The sequence below is a fragment of the Sceloporus occidentalis genome, unplaced genomic scaffold, assembly GCF_023333645.1.
Source record: "Sceloporus occidentalis isolate IW3139 unplaced genomic scaffold, rSceOcc1.0.p SCAF_3, whole genome shotgun sequence".
Lineage (NCBI taxonomy): Eukaryota > Metazoa > Chordata > Lepidosauria > Squamata > Phrynosomatidae > Sceloporus > Sceloporus occidentalis.
In genome coordinates, this window is record NW_028316983.1 from 72,363,108 (window position 1) to 72,387,603 (window position 24,496).

The 24,496-nt window shown below is 41.0% G+C and overlaps 2 protein-coding genes across 12 annotated transcripts in view; both read right to left on the reverse strand.

Moving 5' to 3' along the window:
• Window positions 1-75: 75 nt before the first annotated feature.
• Window positions 76-16,317, reverse strand: NASP (nuclear autoantigenic sperm protein). Of its 5 annotated transcripts, none has more exons than XM_089515002.1 (15): window positions 16,159-16,315; window positions 14,012-14,068; window positions 13,627-13,737; window positions 12,572-12,652; window positions 8,723-8,826; window positions 6,923-7,870; window positions 5,339-5,409; window positions 4,756-4,832; window positions 4,367-4,440; window positions 3,366-3,554; window positions 2,622-2,788; window positions 1,824-1,880; window positions 1,657-1,728; window positions 703-831; window positions 76-236 (listed from the first exon to the last, which is right to left on the reverse strand). In XM_089515002.1, exons 2-15 carry the CDS (start codon window positions 14,059-14,061, stop codon window positions 192-194), a joined length of 2,175 nt encoding a protein of 724 aa, XP_089371128.1. In that variant the 5' UTR covers window positions 14,062-14,068; window positions 16,159-16,315; the 3' UTR covers window positions 76-191. The 5 variants fall into 5 exon arrangements, with proteins under 5 accessions (XP_089371128.1, XP_089371129.1, XP_089371132.1 ...); XM_089515003.1 differs by lacking the exon at window positions 16,159-16,315 and adding an exon at window positions 15,726-15,783; XM_089515006.1 differs by lacking the exon at window positions 16,159-16,315 and adding an exon at window positions 15,607-15,714.
• Window positions 16,318-21,659: 5,342 nt separating this feature from the next.
• Window positions 21,660-24,496, reverse strand: part of AKR1A1 (aldo-keto reductase family 1 member A1) — a 33,042-nt gene continuing 30,205 nt past the window's right edge. For 5 of the 7 annotated variants that reach the window (XM_089515019.1, XM_089515017.1, XM_089515018.1 and 2 more), the window contains one exon: window positions 21,660-23,179. In XM_089515019.1, coding sequence (XP_089371145.1) covers window positions 23,114-23,179 — 66 coding nt within the window. In that variant the 3' untranslated portion in view covers window positions 21,660-23,113. The remainder of the gene's footprint in view (window positions 23,180-24,496) is intronic. The other 2 variants (XM_089515016.1, XM_089515015.1) reach the window with 1 other exon arrangement.

Consider the following 24,496-nt stretch of genomic DNA (forward strand, 5'->3'; position numbering starts at 1 on the left):
AAACATCTTTTAAATCAAATGATTTGAGACAATTGGTTTAAACATTAATTTTGCTGCATCTTATCAAAGACAGTGTTAAATGTTTGGTACAATCTTTATTGAATACAAAAAATTGCCAAAAGTGAAAAAAATACATTATATACAAAACCCACTGTCCTTGGGAGGAAGGAGTGTCAGATATTAAAGAATTATCATACAGCACTTTGAACTGTTTCAACTTGTGGTCTTCCCTCTTTCTGCAAAAAAAGAGAAAAAAAGAAGTGCAGTTAAGCTTGTGTATTTTTCCTTCCCCAAGCCAGTTAATTCATGCAACAACTTAAAATATTCAGTACTGTTTAGCAGACAGGTCACTTAAAAACTTGGCATAGCTGCGTCATGACAGAAGCTGTTAACCAAATTATGCTTAAATTATATATTTTACGGCAATTCAGATGATAACACAACTTTTGTGTAACAGTACTTAATCAAGGTGGCTGTTTCAAAGCATTCTTAAGATGCATGCGCTGCTATCCACAAATATATACAAGTCTAGCAGCTAGCTTTCATCTTGGATTATATATAAACTATGACATGCATTCTGAGATGGGCAAATTTCCAACTTGAAGTAGTCTTGGAGAGAAGACTAGAAGGCAATTAACAGGCAGGAAAAGACATGCCCAAGGAAGGTAAAAGTGTACACAGACTCCTGACTCAACTGCCCACCTCCTCTTCCATTTTCTCTGCAATCTCATTTCCACTGGGGGCAGCATCACCACCACCATTGACAGCCGGCTCTGGTTTAGATTTCTTAGCTTCATTGTCTCCCTGTTGAGGTTCTTCCTCTGGTTTCCTCTGAAGACAAAATTGTTTACTCTTCACTAAGTACAATTTCAAATGTAAGTCTTTAAAAAGAGTATTTCGTGCATGGGCTGTTTTTCTATGCAAGTGCCGACTGAGCTATTTTCAAGTTTTCTGGGGCAGAGGTTACAAGGTGTATTCTTTCTCTTTTGGCTATCTTAAGCTGTTTGAAATATGTTCTGCTTCAACAGATTTAGCTATATTCAGCTGTGAAGATCAGAAACATGTCTGCCAAGATTGGATTCAAGCACTAGACAGGCAGCCTACAAATAGCTAAACATCGCTTAATTATATGGAAAGACTTGGTTAAGAGAATACTAGTGGATGGATTGCATAGCAATTCAGTATAATAATCTCCAGATAAAATATTGTACACAAGGCCTATTTCACACTGGCTTCACTGTTTTAACAGATGCTCCATTTCCACTTGAAATAAGGGAACCCATCTCAGACTGGCAATGTTTGGCTGTGAAGTTCAATTGCTATGGACTTTATGTTATCTTTATATTCTAACCCTCCACTATAGGCAATGTTACAGGTCCTTAACACAGCCAAATGTTCAAGTGCCTGCAGAACCCACACAATTAAGCTGTGAAATTAAACCAGATTGAGTCAGGTGGGTGCTGCACAGCACAAAACCATCAAAAGCTACCAAAAGAAGCTAGATGGGTTCCCAGACTGATTGGCTCCCAGTGGAAAGGATCTTATGCAGGGATCTATAGAACTTGTAGAGGCAAGGTTATCTAAGCTTTTGATCAAGGGACTAACTACTGCTAACCAGGAACCAGTATATTTATTAGTTTGATGGGACACGCATACCTTTTTCCTAACAAGGTGAGAAATGTCAGTAATACACTGAGATGCTCCATCAGCTGTTTGTCCCACTGGAATCTATTACAGAAAAAGGCAGAAATTGTTTTTGAAATATTACAGTACTGTTCCATTAAACCGCTAACACTTGGATGTCACTGATTGTTTTCACTTACTGTTGAAGCCAAACCACTTTCAGTCCCCTGTGAAAAGCTAGATGATGATCCACCAACCTGAGAACAAACAGATCCATAAGTCTACAGGACATTATTGGAAGCCCATAGACAGAAAATCCCCAGAAGTAATTTGTGTCAAAGCAATAGCAGCATACTAGGCAGATGACAGACCTCCCCCACACACTGCCTCTATTCTGTATTATGAACAGTTTTAAATAAAAAATATTTTAAATGAAGCAAATTACACAATTCTTTTTAAGCAGTTTACAAAGCAGCCATTAAACAGCAAACAAAGAAGCTGGTTTTATGGTGTCCATTTGTCTATTTAAACATTTAGATCAATGAATCCCAAACAGGTGTTTTGGACTTTGGTTCCCAGAATCCCAGACCATTGGCCAATTTGGGAGCTGAAGTCCAAAATATCTGAAGGACCAGGATTTGGGAATCACTGATATAAATTGTTGACAGCAGAGTGACCCCAACACAGATATTGCAGGCTATCACCACAATCACATTTGACCTCCAAGCTGTCTGGCAATCAATTTCCAAGCTTGATCTTAAAGATCAATCTTCTATCAAAATCTGCTATTAAACTTGAGGTTTTATGGGTCACCTCAGATCAAGTGCTAAGCAATAAGCAACTGTGTAGCTGCCTCTCTCTAATAGTAATGATGCAAAAATCAAGTATCCATAGTACTTCTATCTCCCATTTACATGCCACACAATGATTTGGCATTTTGCCATCTGTTTCTCTCCAACAACAGTTTCCCTGATTATTAGAGCAATACTAGAACTCACCAGAGTTGCTTTCAGTGCTAGTTCAGCCACTCTCGCACTCTTCTGAGATTCCTTCGAATCCTCTATCTTCTCTCTAATTTCTGGAAGTAGTTCCTTGAGTTCATCAATTTCTTTCTCATCTTCAATGGATCCTTCTCCCTTTGCTTTTAGACGCTCCGTCAACATTTCTAGAAAAGGTAAACACGTTAGCAGCCATCAGTCACCCCAGATCAAGCGAACCATGTGAACAACTGACACATCGGTTCTGATTTTTGCTTTAAGTTGTGCCTACAGTATTAGTAAAAATGCAGTTAGTGAATATCAAATGCTTTAAAATGTGTTTGATTCTTCCAAGTGAATTCATAAGTCTTCTTAACTCACAACAGAAGAGCTTTAGTTCTGAGGCTCAAATTCAGATATATAGATATATAGACAAGGGGTTAGTAGAAGATAAATCTGGATTAATTTTAAATCACTCAGTGATTGGTAGGGATTCCCACCCATGTAACAGCAGCAGCAACAAAAGAAATCCTCCACCTCACACTCCTGAAATGAAAGTGGATTTTTGTGCAGAAAGACTAAGCTCTAGTACTCAATACATGTTACTACACTGAAAATTATTGTCTATATATTTCTGCAGCAAGCTAGAGTATTTCTGAGTTCTACAAGTTGGTTACATTATTAAGGCAGCACTGACAATTTGAAGCACATAGCACAAAATGGAACGTTTAAACCAACCACAAAAGAACATAGAATTTTACCTACCCATTCTTTTATCAATGACATCCATTGATTTACTGAACTGCTGCACTGCTTCATCATACTGATTGTTGTAGTGATAGGCCAGCCCCAGATGGTAGTGAGTCTCTGCAAGCAAGCGGTCATGGGCCTCTAAGTATTTCTGCTGGAGATTCAGGCAAGAGTGAAACTCTTCTATAGCTTGCATGTAGTTTTCTGCACAAGACACCAGAAAAATACAGGACTTGTACCTGGAAACACACACTCCTCAGTAATTCCATCCTGCTTTACTAAAACCAAGGCCAAGTGCTAAGGCGGCATGGGGGATACTGCTAAGAATAAAGGATTAACAAACATAGGTTTTTTTATTTTTTTTTATTTAACTAGGCCAGTGTCCTAACAGAATGAAAGAGACAGAAGTGTCATAAGCCTACCTTAGTGTCTATTCCACATGCAGATCAAACAGGACATAACAGAATACATCATCATGAATACAAATATGAAGATTAAGCATGCAATATGGAGATTTTGCTGCCAGGTGGCCAAAGTGCAGGCCAAGCATGAATCCTGATTTCTAGAAAATTGCCCAATGGCCTCTAAAGTGTAATTGGCCACGGTGCTATTTTCAGGCAGAGTCCACTACACTGGTTTTATGTTACTGATGGGAGATTACTTCCACATCTGGATTACTTCGTTTTGAAAAAAATCACCATCAGACTGAAACAAGTCCAGCCACTCCATGTCCAAAATTGGCCAATCAACCTCTTTAGAGATTTTTGGAGGGTCCAATGCCAATGGAAAGGTTGCATGAAATCACTTCTAAGTTGTCCATCCGTGACATGAAAATATTTGAGTCTGAATAACCACCAAAATGTCAATTAAAATATAATTAAGATAAAATGAAGAAAATACCAACAGTCTAGTATGCAATGAACGTGAAGGGCACTGTAATATTATGAGCAATTATAACATGTACTGTGCTGAAAATGTTATTCTGTTGCATGCCTCACCATCTTTAAAGTACTTACCAGATTCGATGCTAACTTCTCCTAGTTTGAGGTGAGCCTGAGCAGCATGGAGCTGAGCTTCTTTAGTGTCCTGCCTACATCAAGAAGGCAGAGTCAGCAGGTATTTTTTGCAATACAGTCTGTCCTCGCCTTACGTGGGGGATCTGTTCCGGATCCCTCCGCGTAAGGCGAATTCCACCTATGCTCGAGCCCCATTGGAAACAATGGGGCTCGTGCGCGGCGGCGCGGGGCGCAACAGGCACACGCCCATTTAATTGAATGGGATGCGCCGCCCCTTCCGCCCCACGCGCAGCGGCTTGAGCGCGTATGCTCAAGGCCGCGTATAGCGCGGGTGCACTGTACTTTTATTTGGTAGTTAATGAGATCTTTGTTAAACCTCAAAGATGTACCTTTTGTATATTACTTTTGCCAACTCCAACATATCCCAGGCCAGTTCTAAGTTTCCAACTTCATCTTCTTCACTCTCCTGAAACATAATTATTTGAAAGAATCAAGCCATGGGCTAGAAAGCACCAGTTTGTTTGTTTACTTTATACCCCTTTATCCTTGCATGGGACTCAAGGCAGATTACAAAAATACTAGAATAGGAAACAGCTAAAATAAAAATTAAATATCACAATTAAACAAGTTATCATACTAAAATGCCATTCAATTTTAAAGTGAAAAATTATTTTTAAAACACAGTAAAATTAAAAGCACTGCATGCACACCAAAAGAACGATCCTCTGCTACCAAATAGTTACTAAATGCCTGTTTAATACTAGCAAAGGGGGTTGGAGAGGGGACTGGTCTATTCTCCCGTGGAAGTGAAATGCACAGCCTAGAAGCAACCACTGAGATGGTGGAACTAGACTCCTTTCAGTGTTCATGCTATGTTCTACTAACCAAAAACAGTTTACATTGCACAATATTCCTTACTTTATTACAGTAACCCTTTCATAATTCTGAACACTCATTTAACATTTTCTTCACCTTGTCTTCAACTGTAGAGTCGTTTTCTTTATCTTCTTCAGCTCTGTCTTCCCCTTCCGATCCTTCTGTCTCTACAACAAGAGTTTCCTATTAATATATACCCAATTGAAAACTACATATATATTGACTTTACTTTGCTCTTCTATTTTGTTTAACTTTGCAAGTTCTTCTGCCACCATTACGTAGTAAGCAAACTACAGTCTTGTGTGGTTTGGCCTCTTTCTGTATTATTCACCTAAAGAGTGCAATATATATTAGTATTGAGATTCAAGAGTGAACTTTTTAAAGGATTCAAAGTTTAAGATACCACTTAGCTTTTAATTTTTATTTTTAAAAATGTTTTTCCCTATTGCGTTAAAACTTCATGGCATATCAGCAAGTGATTTTTGTGTGTATTGACTCTTCCAAGGCTTTTTCTAAACATTTTTTTAATAGAGGTACAAGGGTACGAATCATTAGGGTAATGAATCCATGTAAGTAATGAAACTCACAATTCTTTATCACTGACCCAAGTCCCAAATATCTTGGTGAATAATGGGATCATTCAGGAGAGCTACTCTAGAGTACTGGGAAAAGCTGTAGTGTACAGGAAAAAGTTATGTTGGTATATCATAGCACTATTTGCTGTTTCTTAGGAATATTGGTAAACTGTTATCTTGCCATCTAACGACTTGGTATCTAACGATTCTCTCGGGCTCAGGGGAAGGCAATGGCAAACCTCCTCTGAACAAATCTTGCCAAGAAAAAAAACATAATTGGTTTGCCTTAGGGTCACCTTAAGTCAGAAACGACTTGAAGGCACACAGTAACAAACAATCCAATGGCTATAACCTCAAATTGTTTTTAATGTTCTAAAACAAGAACATGAAACAAAATCTAGATAAGAAATGAATCACACATTGAAATTAAGAAGGGACAAATCAGCCCTGCTATCTGGGATTTTACCCAGATATACCCTTTTAATAGATGTCAAACATTTATGTAAGATTAACAGTTTGTTTTCAGCCATTTCAAAATTTAGGATCTCCACTTGTAGATGCAGGTTTCAAAATGTTACATGATAGTTAACAGCAAAGCAGAAGCAAGAGAAGCGGGACATGGAAGCTATGAAGTTTGTACCTGCAATAGTATCTAGTTGTAGGCCAGAAAGCAAAGCGAATATTAAGTACTATTTGTACTGAGGCATAAGCCAACAACCTAGTATTACTGTATTTGGTGGACCATGCTGTTCAGAGGAAAAATTCTCTGAGGAGAAATCAAGCTATATTTTAATGCACCGAGTTAATCTTCTAACACCAGAGCATGCAACAAACATCCATTCAGGGTTCTCTATCAACCAACCACTGTTTTCTGTATTTGGTGCACATGCTGACCACTGTCTCCCAAACAGTCAACAGTTTGTTATGCCTATCAAGTTAACTTTTCAGTTTAATCAATGAAGGTTGTAGTTCTTACAACTTCAAAACTATGCCCCTGCTGGATTCAAGAATAGTATATGGCAAAGAGAAATCTGAATGGATAATAGTTTTACTAAGAGTTAGCTTTCTATGTAATCCACCCACAATTATCTTCTGTTCATGTTACCTTCACCCTCTCTCATCTCGTCATCCTTTTCTTCTTTCTTTTCTACCTTAGCAGCAACTTCAACTTTCTCTTCAACTTGTATTTCATGACATTCATCAGTGGTCCCTGCAGGAGTAATTTCTTCACTTGGAGCTGAAGACAATATATCTTTTGAAGCCAAGGGTTCTTTCAGGTCTTCTTCCTCTTTTACATCCACCACCTGTTCTGTAGTCTCCATTTTCTCTGTATTCTCATCAACAGCTCTAGTTGGATGTTCTTCTTTCTCTACCTCACATTCTGCTTTTTCAACAACTATCACTTCTTTTCCTTCTACTGCCTCACCTGAAACTTTCATTAACTCCTCTACTTCTGAATTATTTTCTAGTCCACCTGCCTGCTTTTCAGCAGCCACGGTTACCAACTCTTCTGCCTCTTTTTCTCTCTTCTCTAGAACTGCTTTCTCTTCTTCTTCTGGAGCCACTTGTTTTTCTATAGCATCTTCCCCAGTTGCATCTGTGTCTTTTACTACTGACTTTCCCCCCCCAATTGTCATTTCTACAGTCATTGTTCCCTTTACAGTGGTATCTTCCACAGCCTCTTTGGCCATCTCTGGCTCTTCTTTGTCACTTGCCCTTTCTTCCACCGCTGGCTTCTCGTCTGTGGCTTTATCATCTTTTATTGGCTCCTCAGGAGATACTCCACTGCCTCCCTCCTTTTCTTGCACAACTGCCTCAACCTTCTTTTCTGCTTTCTCCTGTTCTTCCTTTTTCTCCTCAACAATGTTCTGTTCTGCATCCACAGCTGGCTCATTTATTGTTTCTTCCTTAGCTTCTTCCATTTCTACATCCTTGTTTCCCACTTGCATCTCCACTTCAGTCTTTACCATAGACTCTTCAACAGTTCTTCTGGATTCATCCTTTTCCCCCATGGCATTATATACCTGCTCTCTTAATTCCTCCCTTTCTTCTTCTACAGGTTTAAGGAAGATCAAGCACAAACAAACTTTCGAATTTAGTGATAAGCATTCATGATCTTCACATCCCACCCTCAGTCCCTATTATTGCCTTGCTGCCAACTTACAGTACACCTTTTAGATATTTAACCTGACAACAAGTGCCTTGCTATAACACTCAGGGCTTGCATGAAGTTGTGCTTAAGCAATGGGCTGTATGCCAGCAAGAGTTACAGCCAAGCAAGAGATGCCAAGCTTTGCCTAAATGAGACATCACACTGCATCACAGAGCAAACTACTGTATAGCAGACTGAGCATGGTAGAAGGCATCTGAGATGACAGACTATCCATTCCCTTAAGTGATATGATCTATTGTGACAACACAATCTACACAGCATCAAGTCTTAGGTAGCTGTATTACATGCTACTGCACTGTAATCATCTTGGGCCATACTGTGCTAAACTATATTGCAGCACCCTTATACGTTCTGTTCATTTTATTTACAGAACATCTATCCCATAAAGTTGAGGGTTACAAGGAGCCGATTGTTTCTAAAACAATTAAGGACACAATTTATTTTTCCTCCATAAATAGAGGTTATAGTGATGCTTAGAGGACCAAGTTCTCAAACAATACTTCAATCAAAGGGTCTGCGGAAGCAAGAAATTTGCCACGGAATTGTGAAGTTGCTTACTTAGCTTAATCAAATTTTAGGTTAAATTCTTAGTTAATTTTAATCTAAAAGACTTTATTGGATCTTTTAAATCTTGGCTCCAAGAACAGTTACCTAGGACAATAAAACGACTCAGACCCAATATTCAGAACACAGCTTGGCATCTCTACACTATTTTAAGGCAGGTTTACATACCATCTATGTTATCAGTGCTTTCTACCATTGCATCTTCTGTTTTTTCTTCCTCTTCTTCTACCTGAACTCCTTCCAGAGCATTTCCCAACACCCCATTTTCCATTCTAGAAGAGAACAGAAAAGATTGTCTCACTCCACTGGCTCAAGAATGTGGATGTGTTGAACTCTACATAGAGCAATTTAAAGAAATACAAGGATACAGAATTGGGAGCATACTTATCAAATTTGCAGATGACACCAAATTAGGAGGAATAGCTAATACTCCAGAGGACAGGATCAACATTCAAAATGATCAGAATAGACTAGAAAGCTGGGCCAAAGCTAACAAAATTAAATTGAACACGGAGAAATGTACAGTACTGCACTTAGGGCAGAAAAATGAAATGCACAGATATAGGATAGGGGACACCTGGCTGAATGAAACTACATGTGAAAGGGATCTGGGAGTCCAAGTAGACCACAAGTTGAACATGAGTCAACAGTGCGATGCGGCAGCTAAAAAGGCCAATGCAATTTTAGGCTGCATCAATAAAAGTATAGTGTCTAGATCAAGAGAAGTAATAGTGCCACTGTATTCTGCTCTGGTTAGGCCCCACCTGGAATACTGTGTCCAGTTCTGGGCACCACAATTCAAAAAGGACATTGAGAAACTGGAGCGTGTCCAAAGGAGGGCAACTAAAATGGTGAAAGGTCTGGAAACCATGTCCTATGAGGAACGACTCAGGGAGCTGGGGATGTTTAGCCTGGAGAAGAGAAGGTTAAGAGGTGATATGATAGCCCTGTTTAAATATTTGAAAGGATTTACATTGAGGAGGGAGGTAGCTTGTTTTCTGCTGCTCCAGAGAACAGGACCCGGAACAATGGATGCAAGCTACAGGAAAAGAGATTCCACCTCAACATTAGGAAGAACTTCCTGACAGTAAGGGCTGTTTGACAGTGGAACACATTCCCTTAGAGTGTAGTGGAGTCTCCTTCCTTGGAGGTCTTTAAGCAGAGGCTAGATGGCCATCTGCTGGGGATGCTTTGATTTGGATTTCCTGCATGGCAGGGGGTTGGACTGGATGGCCCTTGCGGTCTCTTCCAACTCTATGATTCTATGATTCCTAGGACATTTATTTCAGTTGAACAATTTTACATTGGAATCAAAATATACAGTTTATGGTGGGGTGAGAAGTAAGTACCTCTGGGGAGGTATAATGCCAGATTTAACACTTCCAGAAATTGTGACCTAACTAAGAAACTTAAACTACTAGCCCACTTCATAAACAATATTCAAGGCTGTACCATCAACAGAAAACCAAGTTTGACTCCACATTAGAAAACCAAGTGTCATTCATTACAGAGGATCTGATAAGTTGACCTCTCATGTTCACTTGGCAAGGGAGGAACCTGATTCTGGTAAAAAATTATACCAAACCTTCCTGGAACTAGAGAAGAGGAGATGAGCCTCACTCTTGCTTAGCCTGGCCTCAGAGAGAGAGAAGGAGCAGGCATAACTCCACCAGGCCTAGCCCAAAGAAAGAATAAGGGCCCTCCCTCCATTCTATCTGCCATGGCCTCAGAGGGGGAGAAGAACCACTGGACTTGATCCCCTTCTCCACTGCCATTCCCTTATTTCTCTTTCTGTGTCTTGTCACTTTAGATTGTAAACCTGAGGGCAGGAAATTACAATTTTGTAAGCTGCTCTGACAACATTTCTAAAGAGCAGGGTACAAATACAAATAAATAATAAAAGTGAAATAAAAAAAACCCAAATTCATCAGCTGCTTAGTTTCCTCTCTCCAGATGAGCTGGGTATAAATACAGAGGAATAATAAGCAACTCCACATTTCTGTCTGGCCAGCCATTATAATAAATCTACATTGGGTGCAGGTGCTGTCGGAAAGACCTTAAAGCTTCTCTGCTAAAATTAAAAGTAACTAGGCAGTACTCGTTTACACAGATGTGAAAATAAATTTTAATATTAAAAATTCTACATCATATTCAAATGACTGGACATATTCAATAGCAAACTACAGCTGGCCCTCCACATTTGTGACTTTGATTATTAGCAGTTTTGATTAATATGTTCTCTCTAAGAATTTCTAAGTCCACCAGCACAATTCTGCTGGCAGCTGACCATAGAGCTGTGCTGGAGAACCTAGAGGTCCCTAGGGAAAACACTCTCTGGGTATTTGTAGATCCTCCAGCATGATTCTGGCAGATGTTGACCACAAAGTTGCACTGGAGGACCTGGAGATTTCTAGAGGCATTGTGTTGGGTAAAAAGAATGGTGTTTTTTATTTGCCGGTTTTCCACATTCACAGGGGTCCTTCACTCCTAACCCCAGCAAATGTGGAGGGACCACTGTACTCACTTAACTATTTTTAAAAAGCATTACACCAATATACAGGTAATTAAGCCTGACAACTCCAACATCATAACTTATTAACATTAGGTATCTTACAAATGCCAAAATTTTATCTTGATTTCAGCAAAACATTTGATAAGGTGTCCCATAATGTTCTGATTAACAAACTGATTAAATGTGCAATAAATGGAAACAGTGTCAGATGGATCCATAACTGGAAAACTGCTCAAAGAGTTGTCATCAATAGTTACCCTCTACATTAGGTCTCAAGTGGAGAGCCTCAGGGTCCTAATTCTTGAGCCATTACTCTTCAACATTTTTATCAGTGACTTAAGTAACAGGGTGGAGAAAATCTTTATGAAATTTGCAAATACCATAAAACTGGGAAGGGTGGCAAAACACATTTAGAGATTGGGACAGAATTCAAAATAATCTAAACTAGAAAATTGGGCAGAAATTAACAACACATAATTAAACAGAAACGAATTCAAAATTCTACATTTAGGCCACAAAAACCAAATACAAAGGGATTTGGGGTGGGGTACATGGCTCAACAGTACATGAGAAAAATACTGGGATTATTATTGATCGTAAGTTGAATATGAGCCAGCAGTGTGATCCTACAGCAAAAAAAAAGGCAAATGCTATTTTAGCCTGCATTAGTAGAAACAGTTTCCAAGCCAAGGGAAGCAATATTTCTATTATATTCTGAGGTGACTAGGCCTCATCTGAAGTAGTGCATCCAATTCTGGCTGCCTCATTTTAAGAAGGATATAGGCAGGTTGGAGCAGGTTCAGAGAAGGGTAAGGATGATGATAAGAGGTATGGAGGGCAAAACATATGAGGAAAGGTTGAAGGAGCTGAGCATGAGAAGACTGAGGGATGACATGACTGCACTCATTAAATATCTCAAGGGCTGTTGTAGACAGGAGGGGCAGGCCTGTTCTCTGCTGCCTCACAGGGTAGGACCAGGTCTAATGGATTCAAGTTACAGGAGAGTAGATTTCAATGAGAAGAAACTTGACAGTAAGAGCAGTTTGACAATGGAATCAATTGCCTGGAAGTGTGGAGGTCTCTTCCTCTGGACATTTTCAAAAAGATACTGAAAACAACCTACTGGGGACTACTAAATGTTCCCTTCCAACTCTATGATTCTGTTAAAAACACTGCCATATTCCATCCTATTTAACTTTAATACAATTCTCAGTTTAGTTTTGTTTTTCCACTTCAGTCCTCTTTAACCTCATTGCCTAAAATTCAACTGTGTTTATACCTACCAACTGAAAGATTATCAAAAAATGATGCGGACTGTAGTACACAAAGGTTTGCATAATGCTTGACTCACCTTTAAAATACCACAACAGTTTATCATGTTAACTAATAATGCATCACTGCTTAGATGTAGTTCAGTCATTTCCTTGTCTGCCCATATCTTGGAGAACTTCAAGATGCACTGTTCGAACTGTTATGCTGCTCAGCAGCAGGACACATCAACTTACCTTGCCAATTCTAGAAGAGACTTCCCATAGAAAAAGAAAGCTTCAGCACACTCATCTGCCGTTTCACCATATTTCTTACCCCTAAAAGAAAGTTACAGATGAGGGTCCCACACCTTTCTAGAATTATTCTGGTTAACTTCTGCTAAACCCATTAACATTCAGACTCATGCAACCATGAAACTGACTGTGATAGTATATCTATGTTCAAGCATACTGCCATGCAAATCAATGGGTTAAGCAGTACAGTGAGGTCTTGGTATCCACTGGGGTTTGGTTTCAGGATCCCCTGTGGATATCAAAATCCATGGATGCTCAAGTCCCATTATACAACGGCATAGTAAAATTATAAAAAACTGAAAAAAATCAAATGTTTGCTTTTTGGAATGTATGTATTTTTAAAAGATCTTCAAGCTGTGGATGGTTTATTCCTTGGATAAAGAATCTGTGGATATGGAAGGCTGACTGTATACTGAAATGACATCCAGAAGCTCTAAAGGGCAGGGATTTAATAGCAACTTTGGCTTCTAACTTAAGCCAGGCACCTCTAACCAAACTAGACTTGCCTGCATATAGTTATCAGGAAAAAGCTATGATACAAAATATGAATTACTCTTTGCTTAAGGGGTGAATTAAATATAGTGAAGGAAACCACTTGTTCTCCAGTACACACACAGAACATCCTGTCAACCTCCCTGCCTCCTTTTACCATCAAACATCTCAAATAGGGGCTTATCTTTGATGAGCTGCAATACAAATATCAATTTAGGACACATCCTGCAACAGAAACCAAGAACTAATTGTTATTCGGGTATGTAAAGACATTCAAGACATAGTTATTATGGTCACCTTAGAATTCTGCCAATAACTACCCAAGTAATACTAGCCAGAATTTTCCCTGCATCTTCTTGAGGCTCTAAATGCTACACCTGGGGTAGGCAATTGTGCTAGCAGAGGGTGATAGAGGAGTTGCAGTCCAAAATGTGAAGGGCACCATGTTATCTAACCTGGAATGCTGGTCCCTATGGGAGTTAACAGAAGGGTATCATGTTACTTACAGCAAGCTAGCAGCTTCCTGGAATGCATTAACAGCAGCTGGAATATCTCCCATTACCAGGTTTTTCTGCCCCAAGCCGAGCAGTTTCTTGGCTTCTCCATCCACATCCATACTGTAGACACAAAAGCAGTTTGTTAAGGACACCATTCTGGCCATTTTGAGTGCTAATTTGAGGGGAACAGGCAAGTTAACCAATCCACCAATCAGGCCAGTTTACTGCCATTAGCCAGCACCACTATCAATGTTCAGCATCTATTCTTGTGTATTCCTAACAAACTGAATCAGTGTTTTTCACACAACAAAAAATGACTGCTGGTTTCCAATACATGTATTATTTCCAATACATGTATTATTACTGTACTATGTTTGTCCAACTGCTATCTTACCTCTCAATTTTGTCAGCAGAGGTAGATGGAGCAGCAGATTCTTCTGCCATTCTGAAACTGAAGAAGTGAAGTTAGAACAGCAATACACAATCTACCATATAGCAGTTAGTTTCATAGCTGTAAGCACTATAGCACTTCATGAGTAAAATGCATTATACTCTTGTTAGTACAATTGCTAATTATTACATGTATAATACTAATCACATTTCCTTCTCATATGGAGTCATAAAATTGTCAGTGTAGCACCCTGTGCACTACATGAGACACATTATGCCATCAGATTTGTAATACAAAATAGGAATTTCAGCATCGCTGAAAGGAACTTTAATGTCTGCAACTTTTAGTTTCCACAAATGCCAGTATGTCAGAACTGTTTTTGAAATGCAGCCTGCCATTTCTGCCAGAGTCTGAAAATGAGGTGAATACAAGTGTCTACTAGGTCAGTGCAATCCCCTCACTACAATATATTCCCACCAAGGGAAATATTCCACTCACAGGATTACTACAAAGAGAAAACTATGCATACTATCCACAACTCCTGGCATACACTAAATAAAGGGAACAGTGTTTAGTATCACATTGCCTTGATCCTATAGAAGCACTATAAATACATGTCAAATATATAAATAATTCAATAGCTTCAACTACTAACACATCATTTGGTTAACAGAAGAGTGCTGTAACAACAATGCTCAGCAGTGCAGATATTTGACAACACAGAGTTGCCTCTGGGACAGCTACTTCTTCATCTAAAACTGGAGAATCTCAGCCTTCAGGAAAAAATATGGGTACACAGTATTTTGAGCTTTTATCTGTTGAGCTATATTTCCAATAGGGCAGGAAGCTTTGAGTGTACATGGTAGCTGGAGCTCCTTATGCACCATATATGTGTGCACACACATTGCACTTGTTGACTTATAGCAACCCCATGCATTTTGTAGGGTTTTCTTAGGCCTACTGCCCCTGGCATTTGCTGGCACTCTCCCATACAACTAACCCTGAACCTTAGCTTCCAATGTGAGATGGATCTGGTGCCTTTAGGCACTTTATATCAAAAATGACTTGGGGACACACACAAAAAACATGAACACACATACATATAAATCCCATGTGTGTACATACACACATATTTGGTAACCTATTGGGTGTTTAAGTAACCTGATGTGTGAGGTTTAGTTGGTGAGATAGTTTGGTGTTCGTGTGCATAAATATTTGCCTCTCTCTACCCACACACACAAAAACCAAACTATGGGGGTGTGTATACACACACTCCTAAGGTGCAAGATTAAGTTGGTGAGCTAGTTTAGTGTGTGTGTGTAAATATCTACCCCCCTATCTCTATACACACACACACTACGTCAATAACTAAACCTTAAACCATGGGGGGTATACATATACTCTCTCTCTCTCTCTCTCTCAGGTGCAAGGTTTAGTTGGTGAGCTAGTTTGGTGTTCATGTGTAAATATCTACCCCCTTTCTCTCTCTCTCTCTCTCTCTCTATATATATATATATATGCCTCACTAACTAACCCTCGCACTCAGAGAGAGAGGGGTGTGTGTGTGTCTCTATACACACCCCGACTAAACCCCGCACCTCAGGCTAACCCTAAACCCGTGAAGGAGCCCCTCAGCGAGGAAGCCCCACAGGTGCGGCGGCGGCGGCGGAGCAGGCGCTGAGAGGAAAAGGGGGGAAGCGGGCAGAAGCGGTTCCACCTCAAGAGTCAGCCGCGAACAAAAGGCTCCCTTTCCCCGCCTCCTGCCCCCTCCCCTCAGAGCGGCCTCTTTGGCGCCAAATCCCAACCGCCGCTTCTGATAGGCCGAGAGTGCCTCCCACGTGACGCCCCTCCCTCCCTCCCTCCCTTTCTTTTTTCCCTTTCCCCCTCAGCGCGCGCCGAGTGAAAATGGCGGCCCAAACGGTTCCAGCGGGGTCACGTGGCGCCTCGGTCTTCCAAGGCCGAGAGAAGGCGGCACGTACCAAGTCACAACGCGCGCGGGGGGAAAGACAGTGTTCGAGAATAAAGAGATAGGACGGATTGGGAAGGGATTCATTTACAGGCTCTAAAAGCCCCCCCCCTCAGACTGAGCGGAAGGATGAGCAGGACCTACGCCTCCACCTCCCCCGCAACACGAGCCCCTTTCTTCTTACCCCGTTTCCACAGAGACCAAGGCCTGGCGCGGGGCTTCTATTAAGGGATGCCGGCTACAAAGCCCACCACAGCGCTCCAGCCGAAGGACCAATGCACGCAAAGCCCACCGCCCCTTCCAGATGCTTATATATAGCCCCCTGAGGACACGCCCTCCAGCAGCGAGTGGAGGCACGCTCTCACTGCTACGGAACTACGACTCCCGGCATGCCCTGTTACAACTTCGGCCAATCAGAGTGGGGAGGGGCGTGGCCTCTCCAGGAAACGCTATATAGGCTGAAGTAGCCCTTCTCCCTTCTTCTAGTGGCATTCTGGGAAACGTAGTCCAAAGAGTAAACATAAAAAGCACGTAATAGTAATAATAGACACCACTTTTAACTGCCATGGCACAGTGCTATGGAATTCTGGGAACTGTAGTTATGTGAGATACAGAAATAATCCCATTTGACCCCACAATGAACTCCTGGGATCTGTACAGTACTTTGTAAATTCTCTGACAAAGAAGAATCTTTGTCTGAGAACTTACAAACTACAGATCCCAGGAGTCCATAGCGGTGTCAAATGGGATTATTTGTACAGAGCAGATGCAGGTTGGGAGAGCTGGGTTCGAATCCCTGCTCAGCCATGGAAACCTATTAGGTGACCTTAGGCAAGTCACACTCTCTCAGCCTCAGGGGAAGGCAATGACAAACCCCCTCTGAACAAATAATAATAATAATAGTAATATAGTTTGTTTATATTTTCCCACCTCTCCCAATGGATCGAGGTGGGATTACACATAAAAACACATCGATAAAATAAAATAACAATTAATTAAAACTAGCTCATCATCAGGTGGAAATACAATAGAAAAATCTTGCCAAGAGTCTCTGTTTTCCATCTTATTTGGGTCTCAGTCTCTGATGTCCTCCAAGATCTGTTACAAAACCTCATGATAGGTTCACTGTCATAGGCCCTTATCACATGAGCAAAATTTGAAGTAATCCCAGGGTCAATGTGAAGGCAATGCAGGGGCAATCATGGGGTTTCAAGTTTGTTTATCACATGACATGACACCAAACCCAATCAGGAGCCATCCTAAACACAATCGGGGGTCATTCCAGGGTTAGGTAAATTCGGGGGAAAAGAGAATTTACCTAACCCTGAAATGACCCATGATTCTGTTTAGGATGGCTCCTGATTGAAACCCCATGATTGCCCCTGCATTGCCTTCACATTGACCCTGGGATAACTTCAAATTTTGCTCGTGTGATAAGGGCCTTAGGGTCATCATACATGGGAAATGACTTGAAGGCACATAACAAGTGATTACTGGGAAGGACTGTAAAAATCAATAGCATTTAGCAGATAACCTAGTGATGCTGTGGTAATTCACAGGGTGACTAAAGAAAACAATCAGGAATTGTTTTGCATTTGAGTTTCTTTATTTTCCTCAAAACTCATACAGCCCTTTAGCCTTTAGCTCAGTGGTCCCCAAACTGTGTGCTCTTTAACGGATTTTGGACTTCAGCTCCCAGAATCCCAGACTATTGGCCAACATGGCTGAGGCTTCTGATAGTTGAAGTCCAAAATCTCTTAAAGGGCACCATTTGGGGACCACTGAGCACTTCAGCCTACAGCATTGGCCAGGATTTTTTGTCTATCCTCAAACAATTTTTGTTGTATTTATATTTATATTATTTATATAAATAAATAATAAATAATAAATTTTTTATTTATATCCCGCCCTTCTAGAAATCAGGGCGGCTTACAGCATGGATTAAAATACAATCAATATACACAATTAAGAGTTAAAATGCAATACAATAATTATACAGAAAAGTAACCAACAAAAGCCCCATAGCCCAACCTCTTGGCCACGGAAGAGGAGGGAGGCCCACAGGATTTTATTCGGGGAATGCCTGTTGGAACAGGAAGGTCTTTAAATCCTTCCTGAATTGGGCCAGGGTGGTAGACGAGCGGAGCTCGGTGGGCAGCGTATTCCAAAGGGCTGGGGCAGCTGTGGAGAATGACCTCCGTGTAGTGGAGGCCAACCTAGCCCCAGGCACCTTCAGTAATTGCTGCCCAGACGTTCTGAGGGTGCGAGGCGGAATGTATGGGGAGAGGCGGTTCTTCAGGTATCCCGGGCCCAAGCCATTTAGGGCTTTATACACTCATCCCTCCATATTTGAAGCTTTGATATTTGCGGATTTGATTGTTCACAGATTTAATATGTTCTCTCTAGGAATATCTAGGTCCTCCAGTGCAACTCTATGGTCAACTTTAACTAAAAGTTGCACCGAAAGACCTAGAGGTTCCTAGAGAGAATACTCTACTAGGCCTTTGTAGCTCCTCCAGTGCAGTTCAATGTCAAGGTCAGTGTCTGAGTTGTGCTGGAGGACCTAGAGATCCCTAGAGGGGTGTCCTCTCAGGTAAAAACATGGTGTTTTGTTATTTGTGGTTTTTCCATATTGACAGGGGTCTTGTGCCCCTAACCCTAGCAAATATGGAGGGACAAGTTAACTTATTTATATAGTATTTATATTATACCTACCCTGCATAGTCAACATTGAAGTCACACAATGCAAGACAGCTGAGTAAAGCTCACAAAGGTTAAAGGGTTGCAATAGGAACCTTCAGCATTGTATAAAATCCTCCTCTCATACACTGGAATTGCCAGTGACAAGAGGGAAAAATCTACCCTCTTCAATGCAAATGGTGTGTTTAAGTGTATCTCTTTATTTTCCACCCATCACTCACTTTTTTAAAAGAAAGATAAAAGCGCCCAATACAATGAGAACAAATCCCTGCTCAACAGTCATGATGATAGCAACTGCTATCTTTTCTACTGGTGTTTGTTTACCCATTATTATTAGGAAGCTACTTTCATTGATCTTATAAAGGCACAACCTGTCAATTTTTCTTCTCATTACACTGATGTTGTGGTTACACAAGGCTATAATCTGCAGCAAAGTCTAATGTAAGTCAGGGATACGTAAAGCTGTTTAAATAAATGCTTGTATTGGTGGTTGTGTGCCTTCAAGTCATTTCCAGTTTATACGCCAAACCTATAATGGGATTTTCTTGGTAAGAGGGGGTTTGCCATTGCTATCCTCTGAGTCTGAGCGAGTGTGACTTGCTCACGGTCACCCAGAGGGTTTACATGGCTGAGCTGGAATTCGAACCCTGGTCTTCAGAGTCATAGTAACCACTACACCATGTCAGCTCCCAAATAAATTTTTAGGCATGTTTATATTCATGGGCTCATCTTGCAGCTTGGAAATAAGCAACCATCAGTTCAGTGAAATATTCTTAGAAGTCTTGAACTGGCCCAGTCTTTACTGTTCAGTCTGCCTACCTGTTTAGACATAAGAAGAGATTATGGCACTTCGTTGATAATTGTTAGTTTCTAAGGCTGCAGTTTTAAATGTTACCTGCTTTTGAGTAAATACAGTTAGGATTTACAGATAGGAACTTTAATAGTCCTGAAATGGTATTACTACTGATTGGACACACCACATTTCTGTTATATCGTTCCCAGGTTGCAAATAAAAGTCTGGACTTTTACATTGCCGTGTGCCCCATTCTTCCACTTTTGCCCAGTTTGTTCAACCTTTTTACTTAGGGTTTGGCAGATCGGTTGAAAGTGGGTCCTAGTGAACAGCGAGGAGCCGAAACAAATGGTAATGGCAAGTGAAGATGTTTGAAATCTAATTGGCAAATTGCAAGCTAACAAATCAACAGGACCAGACAGCCATCCACCTGAGAGTTTTTAAAAACCAAAAGTAAAATTGCTGGTCTAATTAGAATATGTAACACAAGTCCCTCACATTAGCCTCTGTAAAAAAATAAAATAAAAGACAGTAAAACACAATTCTCTAACAAAGGATCTTCTGGGAAAATACAGGCCAATTAGCTTAACATCTGTTCCAGGTTAATGAGTGGAAAAGGTTACACAGGACAAAAGGATCAGAATCAGGATGCCTTTGTATATCAGTTGCAGTAGAATATGAGTAGGAGGGGCAACTGCACTCTGGTCCTTTTGGCAGGCTTCCCATAGGCAATTCATTAAACACTATTTGAACAGAATATTAGACTAGATAGGCCTTTGAGTGATCCACCATCTTATGCTGGATAATCCTGCTTCATATATCCACTTCCTGCTGTGAATCAGTCCCAGTGAAATGAAACAGCTAGCTTTTTTTCCTTTTTGCTAACAGTCTGAGTTGTTAGGATTTTTGGCTACAGAAAACAATGAGTCAGAAACCCCACAACCTTTATTTTGAACTTAAGATCTTGCAGGTAATTTGCACAGCCCAATTTCTCCTTTATAGTTGGTTCCCACTATGGTTGCTCACACCACCACCTCACCAGCCACACTAATCTATTACACAATTGAATAATATGCTGGGACCAGTTTCTGAGCCTAAACAAATTTCTGAAGGAACCTGCATAGGTTTTAGAAGCTCTCTAGATCTAAAGGGATAGTGTAGCTAGGGAAAAGATGCAGCAGCCATCCTGGTTTACACCTTGAAAGACTTGGCAGTGAAGCATTTCTGGCTCGATGCAGAAGTGCCGTCCTCAGGCCAAAACTAAAGGCTGGGGAGCGCCCAGCCCTAGTTTGTATGGACAGTGCCATTTTGGAAGCGTGCCATCCATACAGCATGTGCGACGATGGCGTCACGCACACACTGCCTCCACACGGATTGGTGCATGCGTGATGCGTGATGCCACCACAGGGCAGCAAGGCTTTCAGCGTCGCAGAAAGCTCCTTCTGTGCACGCGTATCGCTGGTGCGGCCTTTCCATGGCCGCACCAGTGATGCAAAGGAGAAAGGGGCCTCCTTTTTGCAGCACCTGTTGGGATGTCCAGGGGCATGAAGCCCCATGGACACGTCTTTCCAGGCCATAGAGAAGCGGCATTTTGTCTCTTCTTCGTGGCCTGGAAAAGCACTAGGCTGGGGCTGTTGGTGAGCTGCGGACCTCCCCCTTTCTGCAGTCTGTACCCTGATTTAAATTATTTTACCCAGTGCACCCTCAAATGAAGACAAAGAATAGAATAAGGTAGCAACATTATAGGAAGAAATGAAGAGCCCAACTAAATATGAAGTTGCTTATGAGATTAAAATACGCTAAACCTGTTCACCTCTCCCATGAATATCATGTGGTGGAAGAGAAGGCAGAAATTAGATTGTGATCTACCAGTAATATGGTAGAAGATTCTAACTTCAAGAAAGAAGCAGAGAGGAAACAAATAGCTGGTTTTGTCCTGTCCAGAGGTTGTATTCAAAAGCCGCCTTCTCATGAGCTCCTATTTTTCCACTACTCCTGGTTGGTGGACCTTAAGAGTTGTAGTAAAAAAAACATAGTAGTAGGTTCTGCAAGCTTAAAACCTGCTTAGTCATTTCTGACAGCTGGATACACACTTCTTTGGCAATGAACACATTTTAATATGTACTTGAGATCAAATCCACCTGCGCTCATTGTTTTCAGTAGAAATGTGCCCTTTGGTTGGTCTTAAGGTAAGTACAAGTAAAGTAAGGTCTTACACCAACTGAAATAGCAATTCCTGGAGAGACCAAGAGGATCTACCTATTGAAACCCACATTTGTGATTAAGTAGCATGTAGTCTGATGCACAGTCTAGGCTTTTATACTATGTTTGCATACCAGAGTTTCAATTCAAGTAGGAGTGAGTAACTTGGTCCTCTTGGGGGTTTTGGACTACAGCTCCTGCAGTCCCTCATTGCTTGCTATGCTGGCCAGGGCTGATGGGATTTGAATACCCAAAAACATCTGGAGGGTCATAACTACCTACCTCACAGTTAGAGGAATGTGAGTGTCTTCCTGAGTCATATTTTAGTGAACTGAAGGCTCTAAACAAGAATAAATTAGGATAATACTCAATAAACTAGAATAATTACATAGACTCAAGGGGCTGCATGCTGCCAATCCACCAAAAGAGGCATTTTCATTCAATTACAAAACAGGTCTTGATTCTTCCTATAACCCAAACAAGGTCCAAATGACAGTACTACATTGCATACAGCACATTTTAGCCAACTATATTGTAAAGTAAGTGGTGTCTCTTTAAAAAAACACATTAATTATATGTATTTGGCAGTACATACAAAACATAAAGGGGAAATTTACATTTTAAAGATAATACTTTAAGACACCTTTATATTTTAAACAGAAGGACTAGACAGATAACCTCCAGAACAAATGCTTAAAAAGTAGCCGAGTTTACGTTTTGGATCTTGTTCTGATTTCAAAAGATAGAAGATATTCCTGATTTCAGTTAAACTGTTCAATTGGATCACCTATGGTTTCAGTGCAGCTATTAGAAAAGAGAGTTACCTATCTCCATTCAACTCCTCTATAAAGCATTTGAGTATGTAAATAACAGAGGACATACCTGTGACAGAAAAGAGTAAAAAGGGCATGGTAGAAAACTATGTTATTGACAGATTGCACAGAGTCTATTAAAACACTGTGTTAGAGAATAAATTTTAATCCAGCCATCAAAGCAACACCAATTGCAGCATTTTCTAAAGTACACTCCTACAAGTAGATTTGCACTACACATGTGAACACATCAATGGTTAAGGCAACATAACACTGCTAAGCATAACTTTCCTAATTCTGGATCAAAGCAGAAGTGTGAAATTGCAGTGCATTTTTATTTTTTAATAGGTGCACTGTATACCTCTTGCAATTTATTACAACTCCCTGAATTGATACTGGGTTTCTAGAGGGTACCATAGTCAACTTTGTTTAAAAAAAGAAGAGAAAAAGATTAAGGCAGGTGAGTATACTCAGGAGTCTTACATACAACTTCTCTTATTTCTGTGAACATGTGTTAGTTAATAAAGGTAAAAAAATAAATTCTTAAAGAAACATAACATTTTATTTTGATTTTTGAAAGTCTAATATCTGATTGCAATGGCAGTCTTTAGTGTAGTTTCCTTCTGCTAGAATCAATATGGTTCATTGAAGGGATAGAGAGGGTGTCCAGCATCCCTTGCTACTAGTTTTCCCCCCACCTGTAAAAGATAAGGAGAGTGTCAGTCAAATACAATTCTTACCACTATTCCAGAGTGTAAATGACATTTATTATGTGCATGTACAAGTTGTGCAGTACACATGCAAAAAGAAAAGAGAAAATGCAGAAATGAAGCCTACTGCAGAGATGCAGTATAATACTTTTATGGAAAGCAGTTTAATGCCTTGGATGCTGAAAAGGAACGTTGGGTACTTACCGTGACACGTTCATTTCCTGCAGAGAAGGGTCCTGGCATCCTGTAATCTGGGTTTAGCTCCTCCTATTTGCTCCTGTAGGCAGGGACAATAAACAAAAGACCGGCCCCTATATAGGGAGGAGCTAGCCTCCCTGAGCCTCAGTCAATAACAAGCCAAGCGACTAGTAAGGTAGTCAAGGAACTGAACTTTAGTAACATCAGCTAAGGGTTAACTAGAACACCTTAGAAAAAACTAGTCCAAGAACAAACAAGAACTCAGAAAAACCAATCCAGCAACAAGAAGAAGAACAAGGCAGGTCCACCAACAGGCAGGCAGGGTCGGAAGCCGCATGCAGCACCCGGGTGGGCAGGATGCCAGGACCCTTCTCTGCAGGAAATGAACGTGTCACGATAAGTACCCAACGTTCCTTTTCCCAGCAGAGAGGGTCCTGTCTTCCTGTAATCTGGGATTTACAAAAGCCCTCTCGAACTGGGAGGGAGGTGCTGCTAGGAGACTGTGGCCCCCGACACAATCTGTTGGAGGAACCTCCTTTCAAATGACGCCTCTGCGGACTGAGACACGTCCAGTTTGTAATGTCTTATGAAGGTCGAAGGCAACTTCCATGTGGCCACCCTGCAAATATCTGACAGGGAGGCGCTAGTGGTCAAGGCCACAGGTAGATGCACTCCTGGTTGAGTGCACCATCAACCTCTCCGGTAGAGTGAGATCAAGAGTTCAGTAGCTCTTTTGAATACAAGACCTGATTCACCTACTCAGAGTCGAGACTGGTACCTTGCACCCCAAAGAGCCCAGGCGAAAGGAAAAGAACATCTCAGATGACCTTAAGGTTGAAGTCCTCTTGATGTAGATTTTGAGGGCTCTGCACACATCCAATGTGTGCCAGGTCTTTTCCAAGTCCTTCTTAGGATCAGGGCAGAATGAAGGCAGGAGAATGTCCTGTGACACCTGAAAGGCTGAGTTGACCCTAGGCACGAAGGTAGGGTCTGGACGAAGGCACACTGAGACAGGCCTAAAAATACACAAGTCTTTACGTACCGACAGGGCCCCAGCTCTGACACCCATCTGGCGGAGGGAATGGCCGTGAGGAAGATGACCTTGAG